The sequence below is a fragment of the Podarcis pityusensis genome (assembly GCF_964106645.2).
Source record: "Podarcis pityusensis genome assembly, chromosome: 6".
NCBI classification, from domain to species: Eukaryota; Metazoa; Chordata; class Lepidosauria; order Squamata; family Lacertidae; genus Podarcis; species Podarcis pityusensis.
In genome coordinates this window covers 32660138-32673291 of record NC_138030.1, presented here as the reverse complement: position 1 = coordinate 32673291, position 13154 = coordinate 32660138, and the positions used below count along the sequence as shown (strand labels likewise).

The 13154-nt window shown below is 45.3% G+C and overlaps 1 protein-coding gene across 12 annotated transcripts in view; it reads right to left on the bottom strand.

Moving 5' to 3' along the window:
* NAV1 (neuron navigator 1) overlaps window positions 1–13154 on the bottom strand; it is a 278232-nt gene that overhangs the window by 13789 nt on the left and 251289 nt on the right. For all 12 annotated transcript variants that reach the window (XM_081009762.1, XM_081009769.1, XM_081009770.1 and 9 more), the window contains 12 exons: window positions 12079–12275; window positions 11519–11681; window positions 10871–11045; window positions 9862–9959; window positions 9617–9712; window positions 8942–9101; window positions 7050–7285; window positions 6245–6396; window positions 4227–4298; window positions 3429–3625; window positions 2423–2541; window positions 1964–2161 (listed from right to left, as the gene is read on the bottom strand). In XM_081009762.1, the coding sequence (XP_080865888.1) occupies window positions 1964–2161; window positions 2423–2541; window positions 3429–3625; window positions 4227–4298; window positions 6245–6396; window positions 7050–7285; window positions 8942–9101; window positions 9617–9712; window positions 9862–9959; window positions 10871–11045; window positions 11519–11681; window positions 12079–12275 (1863 nt within the window). The remainder of the gene's footprint in view (window positions 1–1963; window positions 2162–2422; window positions 2542–3428; window positions 3626–4226; window positions 4299–6244; window positions 6397–7049; window positions 7286–8941; window positions 9102–9616; window positions 9713–9861; window positions 9960–10870; window positions 11046–11518; window positions 11682–12078; window positions 12276–13154) is intronic.

Sequence of the window (13154 nt, the reverse complement as noted above, 5' to 3'; positions counted from 1 at the left end):
TTAACATAGGTGCCTGGCAAGCCTCCCTGGAGAAAGAAGCCCATAAAATTGCATATGCCTTCCAAGACAGAACTTGGCCTTCAGAAGGCCAGACCAGACTGAAGACGAGAGCACGCACTAGCTAACACAGTCCAAACCCAAACTAAGCCTCTCCTCTATTATCAGTCCATTGGAGTAACTAGGCATGGGAATGGGATAATTTTCTTCATGAGTGTAAGTCACCCCATCGATTAACTAATCGCAAGTATAAGGTCAGCCAACCCAGTTGCTATGTTAACGCCCAATGACCCAACTATATCTGTGATTAATGCATATCAACTTAGTAGTGTTTGTTAGTCTGCTGTTAAGACTGTCTTTGAGTCATCAGTCTGTTGAAGTCACTTGTCCTGTTCTGAACTGCTGAAGTTTATTTGGAGCAATGGAGACACTTTATACATGTATGAATCTGTATATATCTGTATCTGCAAAAGCCTACAACCTGTATGTATCTAAGTCCAGAACTGTTTTACTGAGCCTTATCTTCTGCAACAGTAAATTATTTGTACCTTAAGCTGCTTCTGCGTGCAGCAACTTTCACTGCATGGGTATCTCACCTTAGATTCCCAACATAGCCCATCCTAGATTTCCTACACATAGCTGCACCAATATCCCTCAGTACAAATCTGCTAGGAATGTGGTTCCCAAGTGGTAGATTTCAAGACTACTCATATACTACACAGCGGTTTCCCTCATGGCTTACAAAGGAATATATGCTGTCATTGCTGCATTGTGTACGTGCACCGGCAAAGCTAAAAACTATCCCATGTAGCTATTTCATTCAGTATGTAGAGGCAGCTTCTTTCTCTGGTTTACACTTATCATGCCATCCTGTGGCCACTTCCTTGCAGTGCTGCCCAGCACAGTCATTTTAAGGCTCTTCTATCTTGTGGAGGGTGTTTATGCTTGCTAAAGAGGTCACCAATGCTGCATTGGTAACCTACAGAGGTCGCCAATGCACTGCAGAGAAGAGTTTTTATTCCGTTACAATACAATTGTCCCAGTGGATTTTGCTGGACACACAGTGAGACACACTGGACATGCTGGATGCACAGTGAGATGGGAAGACTTGCAGCTGACGAAACCTAGAATGGGCTCTGGTGTTCCCAGTACGTTTGAAGCTTCCAATACACCCACTTCTCTGTGTATATGAGAAATGATATAAGTCAGTGGAGGGGTTAACTCAACACTGCTCGGCCAGACTTCTGAGACTGGAGAAAGAACACCAAGGACTAGTTTCAATGTATGCAACTCATACATATGATAAATCTATCCTGGCTCCCGATGGATCTTATCAAGGGAAGGCCTAGAGATTGCTATGCTTGGTTGAGGGAGGGCGGGGTGAATGCATATTCCTTAGTTGGGCAGAAAACCTGGCTTGTTTATGCCTCAAAAACTGTACTGCAAAAAACACAATGCACTGAATTATTTGAGGGGGTCCTACAAACATGAAAAGCAGGGGAAATCCTTTTGCAAGGCGGGGCAAGGTCCTGATTAGTAGGAACATACAGTTCTACAGAACAGTGTTCAAAAGCTAAGAAGGGGAGATTTCCAAGTGAGAAGGGGAGATTCACTGCTTTTCTACTTCCCCCTAAAGGCAAACTGGCACAGGAGTGTTGTTTCATAGTCATTGGAAAGCTGTCATATGGTACTTGTTTGGCTAAGCCCCTAACCCTCAGGAAACGCAGTCTACTGTAGGATCCAGCAACCTCTGGTGTCAAGGAACTGTACTCCAGTAACCAAGGTGCCTGCTACAACTGTTGTGACAAAGCAATTGTTGGCAAGGTATGCCATGTCACAGAAAGAGTTTAGCCACTCATCCAACAGATGGATTGTGGTCCCAACTTAATTCCCTCGTGCCAAAGAGAGCCAGCCTTCAAAAGCCTCTTGTTTGGCAGCAGTTCCCCTTTGCAGCCTGAAGACATACCAAGGGGTCTGATTCCAGAGAGTTGGGTGTAGTATCCTTGCCACTCCGCTCCTCTGGGGGTGAGACAGTGCTGTGGGGCCCCACACTGGGTGGGGGAAGGTGATAGAGCTTTGACTGGTCTTGTTGGGCCGATGGCCATGGCAACGTGTCTCGCACCCATTCCACAGGATCTTCCCAGGCAGCTTTCTGCCCATGCACCTGCAATGGGGATAGGCACAAAAGAATACTGAGAAACAAGCCACATATACATGCACTTTCCCCCCATCTTTTGGGTGGGTGGAAGCTCAGAGTGCATTCAAGCAGGAGCTGGGTGACATCTGAAGAAACAGCTTTGCTGCAAGATACTTGATGATGGACAATTTTGAGCAGAGCAGCTTCTAACTAAGCAATCCACCCATGCAAATGGGTGCAGGGCACAGTCACCATTACTAGTGAGGATGTGGGTGTGGGTAAATGTACCTTGATCCCATCCTTTGCTCCCTCCTGAAGGTAGGGGATGATGGAATTGTTCCACAGATCAATGAACCAGGTCCGGAAATCCTCAATACCAATGGGGCATGACAGGAAGAAACAGGGACCTGGTAAGGAAAAGGAAAATGGGGAGCATGAGCTAGTAGCCCACAAAAGAACACCAATCCCATGCAATGTTCTTTGCCTCAGAGGATTACTGTTATGCCAGATACAGTAAGTCAGTGAAGTGTATTGGATAGGTTTCTAGACTTGCACCAGTAGGTTTACTGGTCCGGTTCAAGTCACTATATCTTAGTCTAGCAAACTTAATCAGAAGACTGTGAGGACAACCTCATCTCTGCCACACTGAGCTGCGTGTAGGAAAAGCAGGATACCAATTCAATACATCAGTACATTCCCTAATTGCTGTCACTTTCCAGGGGTTAATCAAACAAGGCTCTGAAGCAGACAGAGGAACCAACAACCCAAAAGGAATGACTAAACTATTGAACAATCCATACCTTGGATCTGATCTGCATCTGAAATACTGAAGAGAACTTCTGGTATTTGGCTGTTAAACATGTAGCAGAAAGCAGGGCTTAATTGGAGCCAGAAAATTAAAACCATTAAACTGAAGAGGAAGCTGCCTACTTCCTAAATTTTGACTCCTACCTTTATCAAACGGGTGGAACCACAGTCCAGCCAGTGGTCCTATGCTGACATAAGGAAATCAAGCAATTATTCTGCAATGGCAAAATTGAACTAACAATTGAGAGTGCCTCTGAGTATATACAGACTGATTACTCAATGGTGGGAGAAAAGCAAACACCTAATTTACTAGGAATAAATGGCAAGCACGCCAAAAGACAGGTTGTAGCTTTCATGCAGCCTTGAGCCCTGGAATCCCTCCATTAGTTGACCAACAACAACATTCAACATCCCTCCCCTGTTTCCTGAATGGCAATCCTTGCTCCTGACAGTATCTCCAGCCAGCATAGCTCAATCCACCACTTACCAATGAGGAAGTCAGAGGTGCTGTGCTTCTCCAGGAAGGTGTGCAAATGGTACCAGAGCTTGGGCACCCAGTCCAGCACACGCAGCAACTCCTCCCGGTTGGCATTGACATCGCTGTCGGACTCAAGCAGCTTCCGGCGTAGATAGCGCACCAGGAAGCCATTGGCTGGCTCCACGTTATTAGAGAATGTCAGCATCCTGTAGCATTAAGATGACAGGTTAGTAATGATAGGGATTATATATAGTCCTTCCCATAGCAGAATAACAGCTTCTGGAACTGTCAGGTGAGAACAGAGGAGATGCTATTTCAAAGCACAGCACAATCCTGCCTCCTCCATTGGGATCATCATTGCTGCCTGTCAGGGAACTGACATCGGAGCTAGAGGTGGAGGGAAGGCTCTCTAATGATGCTGGAGAAGGGCCCAGCAGGGAGAGAGGCAGCTCAGCAGATGGGGAAGCAATTCAGTGCAACACCAGGAATAAGGAGGGGCAGATGGGGGAATCGGAGAGAGGGCTCCCAGACTCTTCACCGGACACCAGCGGGGAGAGCACTGGTCCTCCGCTACCCACGCCCTCCCTGTGCAGAAGACTTCCGCACAGAGAAAGTAGGAGGAGACTGGGTGTCAAACAACTTTTATGTTGGAAAAGGTTTAAGAAACGCCCACTGACGGATTCTGCTAGCGACTGAGGCAGCCATGAATTGAAGGGCTGTCCAGACAGAAAGGTTTAACAAGGCAACATAGCCAGGAGAGGCGGCAACTTACGCACGAGCAACCCCATACCATTATACTGCCCTTACCTGAAGCTGAGATGAAGGCCATGATTTGGAGTCATCTTCACAGGCTGGTTGGTTGTCCCGATGATATAGGGGCTGGTGGGAGAGAGAACAGCAGCTCTATCAGAGATGATGTATCCTAACAGGGGGAATGTCTGGAAGCTGTTTACTCTGTCACTCTCCAGCTCTCAACATAGTGCCTGCCTCACATCCAGAAGTGGTTTTGACTATGACTAACAAAATGTCTCTTGCTCATATCAATTCCCCCCCACCCCCCACTCTGTAAGAGACAGTAGAACAGAGCTATGGAGGGGGGGGAGTTAAATGGAGGGAAGTTTTGCTAATAAGAACAAGGGCTGTGCTGAGATTCAGGCATGTGCCAAAAGCTGATATGATGACAGTCCTATATTTAGGATATTAAGAACATAAGAAGAGCTCTGCTGAATCAGCTCATCCTGATTCAGCTCATCCCGAATTCTGCAAGCTTCCTGCAGTACGCACTTTTCCTACAAAGGTGGAATATAAAAATCTGAATGTGTAATAAAACTTGGCTGTGCCCTTAATATCATCTGAAGCTTTTTCCCTGGCCCAGTAATTCTTGGTAATGGGGTACACACTTCTCTCTGGCCAAAGAAAAGATGGGCTCATAGCAGAGTACTGCTCAGCCTTTTCTGGCAAGGCCACTTTCCACCCATGCACAGTACAATGCAGACATGGCCACCTTGGTCTTGTAATGGTTTTGCTCTTAGCTGAGCTGGAGAGCAGCAACACAAGAATGCTGGAAAGGCAGGCTCAGTAACCTGCAGGGATGCTACGGCTAAAATCCATATCACTCAAATGAATTTTGTCTTATTCACTGTGAATTCGCTGCCTTCCAGGGACCAAATCAAGAGCTTGAAGGCATGTAATATTTGAAAGCTAAACAAATAAAATCTAAATGACTCAACTACATGTGGGTAGGTCCAATCCCGTGGAGATCCAAACAATTTGCTTAAGCCATGTTGTTGCATCATTCATGCACAACCTGCTGTCATGTGCTGGTGTGGTTTAATTATTAATATTGATGCTGCTGACATTTCTACATGTTATCTGAATTGTGTCCTGTGACTTGACTTGTGATATGACCTATTTTTAAATGTAAATTGCTTTGAGATCACTTGTGACAAAAAGTGGTATGTAAGCCCATTAAATAACAGTAATATTAATTGTGCCATGGTTTGGCCACTCCATGCCATAGAACAAGGGGTGGAGAAGTTCTCTTCCTTGGTAGGGAAATCAAGAGAAAGTTATGATGCAGGCCTGAGACACTAGTAAAGCCATATCATCATCAACAACTGCCCCACTGAGAGTGGCAGGATAGGCAGAGCCATATACACAGCAGGGCATCACAGCACCGCACCATCTGCCAGACCTTGTGAGCTGTAGAGCATAAATGCCTTTGACCTGATTCAGCAGTGCTCTTATGTTAGAACACAGTATCTGGGACTCCCAAGAAGGATTTTAGTGGCCTCCCCACACTTGCCACTCTTTAACAAAAAAAATTTATAGTTCTTTTTTAAAAAATAAAAAATGACTGCTCCCATGGTTCCTCCAATGCAAATAAGGTTTGTCCCTCTCCTTCCAATTCCGTTTTCATTTTCAATATTCACCCCCCCCATGTAAACAAAATTTTAACTGATTGCTCCCATAGAGCCACCACTGTGATGCCAAAGAGTTTTTGGGGCCATCCCAAGATCCCCCACTCTCCAAACTATATTTTTTTAAAAAAACAAACACCAAAAATAAAAAAAACCTTTATTTTCTTCTCAATTTTATAATAAACTATTGAAAATTGTGTATTAAAGGCTAATGGGATTGTCCTTTGGAAAGCAACTTCACCCACTTTTGCTATACCCACTTCAACATGCAACCCCTGGGTGGCTGACCATGAGATAAAGCAGCCCTTGACCCAGAAAAGATTAGTCACCCCTGTTTCCTTGAGTGTAAGATTGATATTAAGAGGTAGGAGTCAAATGTGATAGTACTGTAAATCAGTCTCTCACCATTTGTGGTACTTGCAGGTGAGTGCTCCATTGACGAGCTCGCTGATAGAGCCAGGTTCACTGAGGTCATCAAGAAGGATGACCAATGGCACATCTATCCCTGTTTCCCGATCAATCTGATTGGCCAGATTGGAGAGGTAAAGCTGTAGGTCCTGGTAAAGAAAGATGCAAAATGGAAGTCACCGCATCAGCATGTAGAATACACACACACACACTACATATTAGTATAAGAAGAAATGCAAGGATATAAGGAATAGTGATTTCCCCAGGCTGAGAACTGGGCTTAGAATTCAGGAGGGCTAGTTTGGATTGGAGGGCCAAATTGGCTAAAGGCTGGTGATGAAGAATATGGGAGGGATAAGCCTTGTCTGTGGAAGACCATGCAAGGACTTCTGCTAGCACAAAGGAGCTCCCCCCCAAAAAAGGCTCTGGGGAGGGGGATTGTGAGAACCAACGGAACAGTGTGTGGGTGGAGCAGAGGGTAGATAATTCCATCAGTCAAGCAGAAATGCTCATGCTGAAGAAGTGCTTAGCACTATGTTTAATTCCTCTTATATCTGCTATCATAATACCTACTTACTAGGGAGCAAGTTCTACTGAACTCACAGGGTTCTGGGTAGATATGTACAGAGTTGTGTTGGGGGATCAAGGATTGCAACTAGTACGCCTAAGGTTCTTCCACCTGAAATTACAAGGAGTCTGTGACTTAGGAATGAAGGTAATCAAGCAGGGCTGTGCTAGGGATCAGAGAGCGCGGAAGTGCAGAAATTCCCGAGTAGACAGTCCCAGGCAAGGAGTTTCACACCTTGCATGACTGCTGGTGCATGTTGAAAGTGTTGACAATGCCATCAGTGACTTCGCGGCCTGAGCGCTCCACCAAATACTCAGCCAGACGATTCGTTAGGTAGGTTTTGCCAGTTCCACTTGGCCCAGAAAGGATAAGGCGGCGGTGCTTGAGCAGAAGGCTTATGTAGTGCTGCATCATGGGCTTGGGGATAAGGGTCTCAAACACCAAGCTGTCCACACACTTCTCTTTCAAACCTGTGTAGAAGAATGCAGCAGTTGAAATGCCTCCCCTCTCACACTCAGGACTTTAATAACATTTGCGGTTCCCTTTTCCGCCATGGTAGGCTCTTTCCTCCAAAAGAAATCCTCCCCAGCCTTTTCATGATGTGGGGACACTGTTTCTTCTTGAGTAAATATATTACTACTTCATGTATAGCAGTCTGATATCTATCTCTCTGGTCTGGGAGATTGGTTCCGACCAAAGTTTGAAAACCAGGAGGTTTGTTTTAACTAAGTTTTGTTAGAACAAACCACAGTTGGTAGAAGAACGGAACTGGGGTGTGCTTTAAGGAGAAAATTATATCTCCTCCTCCTTTTCAATACAGAGATGTAAAGATGGAGAACGTGCAAAGTTCACTGCTGTTTGATCCTAATAATCTAAATTATGGTTTAGATAAAGAGTCTGAAATAGGATACGGCATTCCTATTTCAACTCTGTATCAGAACTACAGGAATAATATTTATAACCATGCTAGTTAAAAGGGACCTAGGAGGTCATGCAGTTCAACCCCTTGCGCTATGCAGGATACAGCTACAGCAGCCCTAACTGATAGCATCCCAGCTTCAGCTTAAAAGCCACCAGTAAAGGGAGAGCCCACTATCTCCCAAGACAGTCTGTTAAGTGTGTGTGGGGGGGGGTGTGGATTACCATTAGGAAGTTTCTCCTAATGTTTAGCTGAAATCTGCTGCCTGCTCTATGGAGCAAGGGAGAAAAAGAATTGCTGCATCTCCTCCTTTGCTTCACTTCAGATACTTGAAAACCACAATCATGTATCCCCTTAATATCTTTTCATGTTCATACCCTACATATATATACCCAGCCCTTTCAACAATTCCTCAAAAGATTGAAGTTTCCAGATCCCTAACCATGCTGTCTGCTCTCTTCCAGAAATGCTCCCCTATTTGTCAATGTGGTGCCCAGAACTGGACAGTATGTACTTAAGATGCAGAACTATTACGTCTTGTGATCTGGACACTATTAATGCAGCCTAAGATCACATTCAATATTTTTAGCAGCCACATTGCAGTATACAGTGGTACCTCGGGTTATATACGCTTCAGGTTACAGATTCCGCTAACCCAGAAATAGTACCTCGGGTTAAGAACTTTGCCTCAGGATGAGAATAGAAATCGTGCTCCGGCGTTGCGGCAGCAGCAGGAGGCCCCATTAGCTAAAGTGGTGCTTCAGGTTAAGAACAGTTTCAGGTTAAGAACAGACCTCCAGAACGAATTAAGTACTTAACCCAGGTACCACTGTATATTCCTTTCAGTAAAGCCAAACATAGGTTTTCACCTACAGCAGATGCGGGGAACCTTTGGCCCACCAGATGTTTGCTGAACTACAACTCCCATCAGCCCCAGCAAACATGGCCAGTGGCCAAGGATGATGGAAGCTGTAGTTCAGTAACTTATGGAAGACCAGGGTTCCAGTGCTGCATTTAGCAGCTCGCCACTGCCTCTTCTGACTTCAGTAGGGCTTTCCAGAGGCTCTCTAATTTAGAGGTCCTTGTTGCTTTCTACCCCGCCCTTTGACCCTGCTTGGAACTGAACCAGATAGAACCAAAGGATCAAGCAGAGGTGGCCTGGCATATCACTGGTAATAAATGCGTGTCAAGATAGCTGTGGTGGTACCTTTCAATGTCACAGCGATGCTGGTCACACCCCGTCGGCAAGGCGGCATTTCTGGTGGCTCTGTGTCCAAGACTCGCTTGATGTGGCTGATGCTATAACCATAGACAGACTCAATGCTGAGCCCCAGTGTGAGAGCAGGGTCCATCTTGGTGACGTAGTCCTGAGTGAAGACAAGGAGTAGCTTGGTTCAGGTCAGGAGTAAGCCTGATGCTAGACTGGTTAGAACCTTTTATTTTGAAGTATCCACTACTAACCACAGTTCTTGGGGTAGCTTGAAATGTGTTGATTTTTTTAACCAAATAAAATAGCAATCAGTGCAAAAATAAAAGAAGAACCACAACCACTAGTAGTAAATTAAAACAGAAACAGGCACTCGCTCACTCACAAACCTCCAGATGTCTGGGCAAGCCAAAAAGTTTTTATCGGGTTGCTGGAAGTCATTAGAAGAGGCTGTGAGAAGGGAGTTGCTCCTGGATGGCTTTGGGCCAGCCACTACATAACCTTACCCTTACCTACCTTGCAGAGTTGCTGCAAGCATAAAATGAGGGGAAAGAGAACCATGTATGCTATGCAGGATAGGGTAAGAGGTGTAGAAGTTGGTTCAGCATCCCAGAAATGTGGAATGAAGTTTCTGAAGATGTTATCACAGCTACAAAGTTGCTGTTAGCATCTCACCTTGAATACCTGACAGACTGCTTCATCCAGCATTTTCCAATCCAGTTTCCCACTCACTTTGCTACTGCCGAGATAGAATTCCTGCTGTTTCAGGTCCTGGAAGCCAAAAGCAAGATATAAAAGCGGCTGAGATTTGGAATCTGCTGCTACCAGTTTACAATGGAAACTGGATCAACTCAGAATTGTCCTCACACCATACATTGCAGCTGGATAATGCCTCTCCCCACTTTTCCATTGATGCTTACCCCTTTGATGATGTGCTGAGGTGGCATGCGCACTACAATTCGTAGTGTCACCTCATCCCTCTGGGTGCCAGCACTGATGCCATCCATTGGCGAAAGCTCTAGAGAAGGGGAAAATAAGTATACACACTGTGCAGAAGTAGAAACCATTGACATAGGATGGTATTGCCACAAATCCCCATGTGTCAAAGTGAAATATTTCCTTCCTCTATAATCCTACAGTTTAGTGTCTTTTGGACTCTGCCATAGTGGTTCCCCTATACAGTCCAGGACATCCTCCTCCAAGTTTGGTTGATACAACTTTTCTCTCTCTCTCCAGCACAAGAACTACCGCCTGTTAGTCTTCAGTCAAGCATCTCTTCTCTTGCCCTGGACCTAGTCTCACCCCTTGTAGGTTCTCCCACTAAGTTGTCAATAAAGCAATGGCATCAACATAGTATTTGTAGTATGTGACCAAATGGCACTGTAACCAAATTCCTTTTTTTGGGGGGGGGGGGTGTGCCATTATTGTTTGTTTTTTAAAAAAATAATTTTTATTGATTTTCTTTTCTCATAACAATTATTCAATGTCTCATTTAGCATCCATTTTCTACTTTTCCCCTTCCCTGTTGACTTCCCCCAACTTCCATTTCTGGTTTGTTACATCAAATGTTACGTTCTGCTGTTTATGCATAATGTTCTGTTCTCACTAAATATATATCTTGTTCTCTGTAAATAAAGTTGTAAATGTATATTTAAATCCTGCCAACGAATCCCACTTTTTTGTTGTTTCTGCAAGTATATTGTAAAGGGTTCCCATTCTCCAAATTCCTGATGCAAGGCACAACTGGGCCACTGCCCCCACAACCCATCCAAAGATGATCTCAAATCTTCCTTCTCACCTCTCTTTCCCATCCCTGTTCCACAAAGAAAATATCTTGAAAAAACAGAAGCAGAGATTTTGCAATAGCAGATGAACTAGTATCAAAAGCTCTTTGGCCTTTTTCTCTGTGCCTCTGTCTCTGCTTCATACCTGTATCAGTCAAACTGGGACTGAAAGGGTGAGTGAGCTGGAGCCCTAGAGAGCGCCTTGGGGAAGAGGCGGCAGATGAGCTCAAGACATGACTTGGGATGGAGCTTGGCACAGACGAGGGCCCAGGGACCACCTTCAGCCGGTCGTTCTCAGCTTTCAATAGATCCACTTCCAGCTACAGGGAATGAAAAGACAGCAGTGGCAGGAATGAGAGTGCTGATAACATTAAGGCTTCCCACAGCCTAAAAAGGAGACTACAGCAGAAAATCCTAACAGACAGAGCATTCCCCAAGGGTTGCACATTGGAAAAAGAGTTTTTCACAGCCAAATTCCACCCAAGGGTCCCTTTCCCGTCATCCCCTGACTATCAACTACACTGGCTGGAGCTAATGGGAGTGGAGAGTCCAACATCTGGAACATCACAGGCTCCCCATCTTTTCTGTAACCTGTCTCATGATGGTGTCTTGCCAGCAGGCACCGGGCCAATTGAAGGGCATTCATGCAGCCTGCTTTGTCTCTTTGCGAAAGAAACAAATTGACCAACAGAAAATGCTTAGAAAATTGCTGTCAAGAGCATGGAGACCCAGCAATAGCCAAAGATCTGCAGCCTCATAGAGGTGCTAGCTTTTCAGGGCACATCATGCCCACCTGCATGTTGTGCATAGTTTCGCGCAGTTGGTCCAGCTGATGGGCAGAGTTTAGGGCCTCCAAACGTATGTCGGTCAGTTTCATTTCCTTCTCCCACAGCTCTGAGCGCAGCTCTGAGACCTCCTTTTTCTCAGGCTCCTCTTCTTCATTGGCCTGGAACAGCCTGTGCAAAGGATGAATAGAAATTTAGACATGGTGCAAGGAAAAGTCTGCAAGCACCAGCAAGGACTATGGTAGCAACCGGATGGGCCAGCCTGGGCTAGCTGAGGAGTGCTGCTTCTGAATCTTTGCTCACTGCTGTCCTCTCCTGCCAGAGCACGAGTTCTTTCCAGTGCATACATATTACTGGAAAAGGTGCTCTACAAATGGTCACTCAGCCACCTGTTTAGTGCCCTCCCCACAAGGTTCTTATTGTTCATATCACAGTTTCAGGAACCTGAGGCCACCTGCAGCATACTGTACAATATGATCAGATACAAGGCATAGCAGACTTAAGTTTTTCCAGGTGTAACTTGTCCATGCAGCCACCCCTAGCTTCACTCCCTGGAGAGTGGACTTACTCAGTGTTATCAATGCCCACAGAAGAGGAGTTGGAAGATTTGATGGAGGGCGAGGCTGTCTCCGTGGATCCATGTTGTAGTTTGGGGGACGATGGCGCAGAAGAATCTGGGGTGGCGATCTCCTCTATGTCGGAATAGGAGGAGGCAGATTTTGGGCCCTTCTTGATGCTGAAAGCCTTGTTGAAAGAGCTCCTCAACTGAAGGGGGAAATGGAGAAGTGAGAAAAGTTTGAAAAAGCCCTCTGAGGCTGACTGCTGGAAAACAGAGGATGCTGCACCATGGGGCAAGGAGGTGGCAGAGGCAGCCTGTGCCATCTAACCTCTGTTACATTGCATGCTGTGAACAGTTCGTAGTTTTCAGGACACTCAGAAACTTGGCTTCCCCTTTGGTCTGCTTCTTACCCAAGCTCTAATACTACCCCATCACCCCAGAGGACACTATTTTTTACAGTAATACTCTCCAAGCACAAAACCTATTTAAAGAAAGTATATACACAGAGCCATCCCCCTGGTTTTAATTAATCACTGATCCATACCCACAACTTTTAAGGCAACTTAGAATTCCTACTCCCTCTATAATCATGCACTGTCAGAATGGAAGATATTTTTAAAATCTACCTTTATTGAGCAGGCTTTCAAGAACTTGAATGCAAGCACATAAAGGTAGCTGAGGTGACACAAGGTATCGAATTTGCGTTAAGTGCATCCTAATTATGCTCCCCAAGAAACCAAGTAGTAGATTCCAGAGTGCTCAGAACAAGGAATCGGCAGCAATACATGCTGTTTCCAAGCATGCCACTTCCACAGCTTGGGCTCTGAGATGCCAAGGAGCAAAATCACTTATGTCACTTATGAAAGACTGCTGGCAAGGAAGCCAAAAGGATTCCATATTATTATTCCTATCAGGAAAAAAACCCAGCAGCTCTCATGGTTGGTAACCAAAAATCTGAGCCCTTGGGGGAAGCAGAACTTTTAAATCACATATATAAGGAGGAACCAAGGAACATACAAAACACAGGCATGGCCTGTGGTTCCTAAAGGATAAGTGATCTGTCAAAGATTGTGAAGGGAGACACA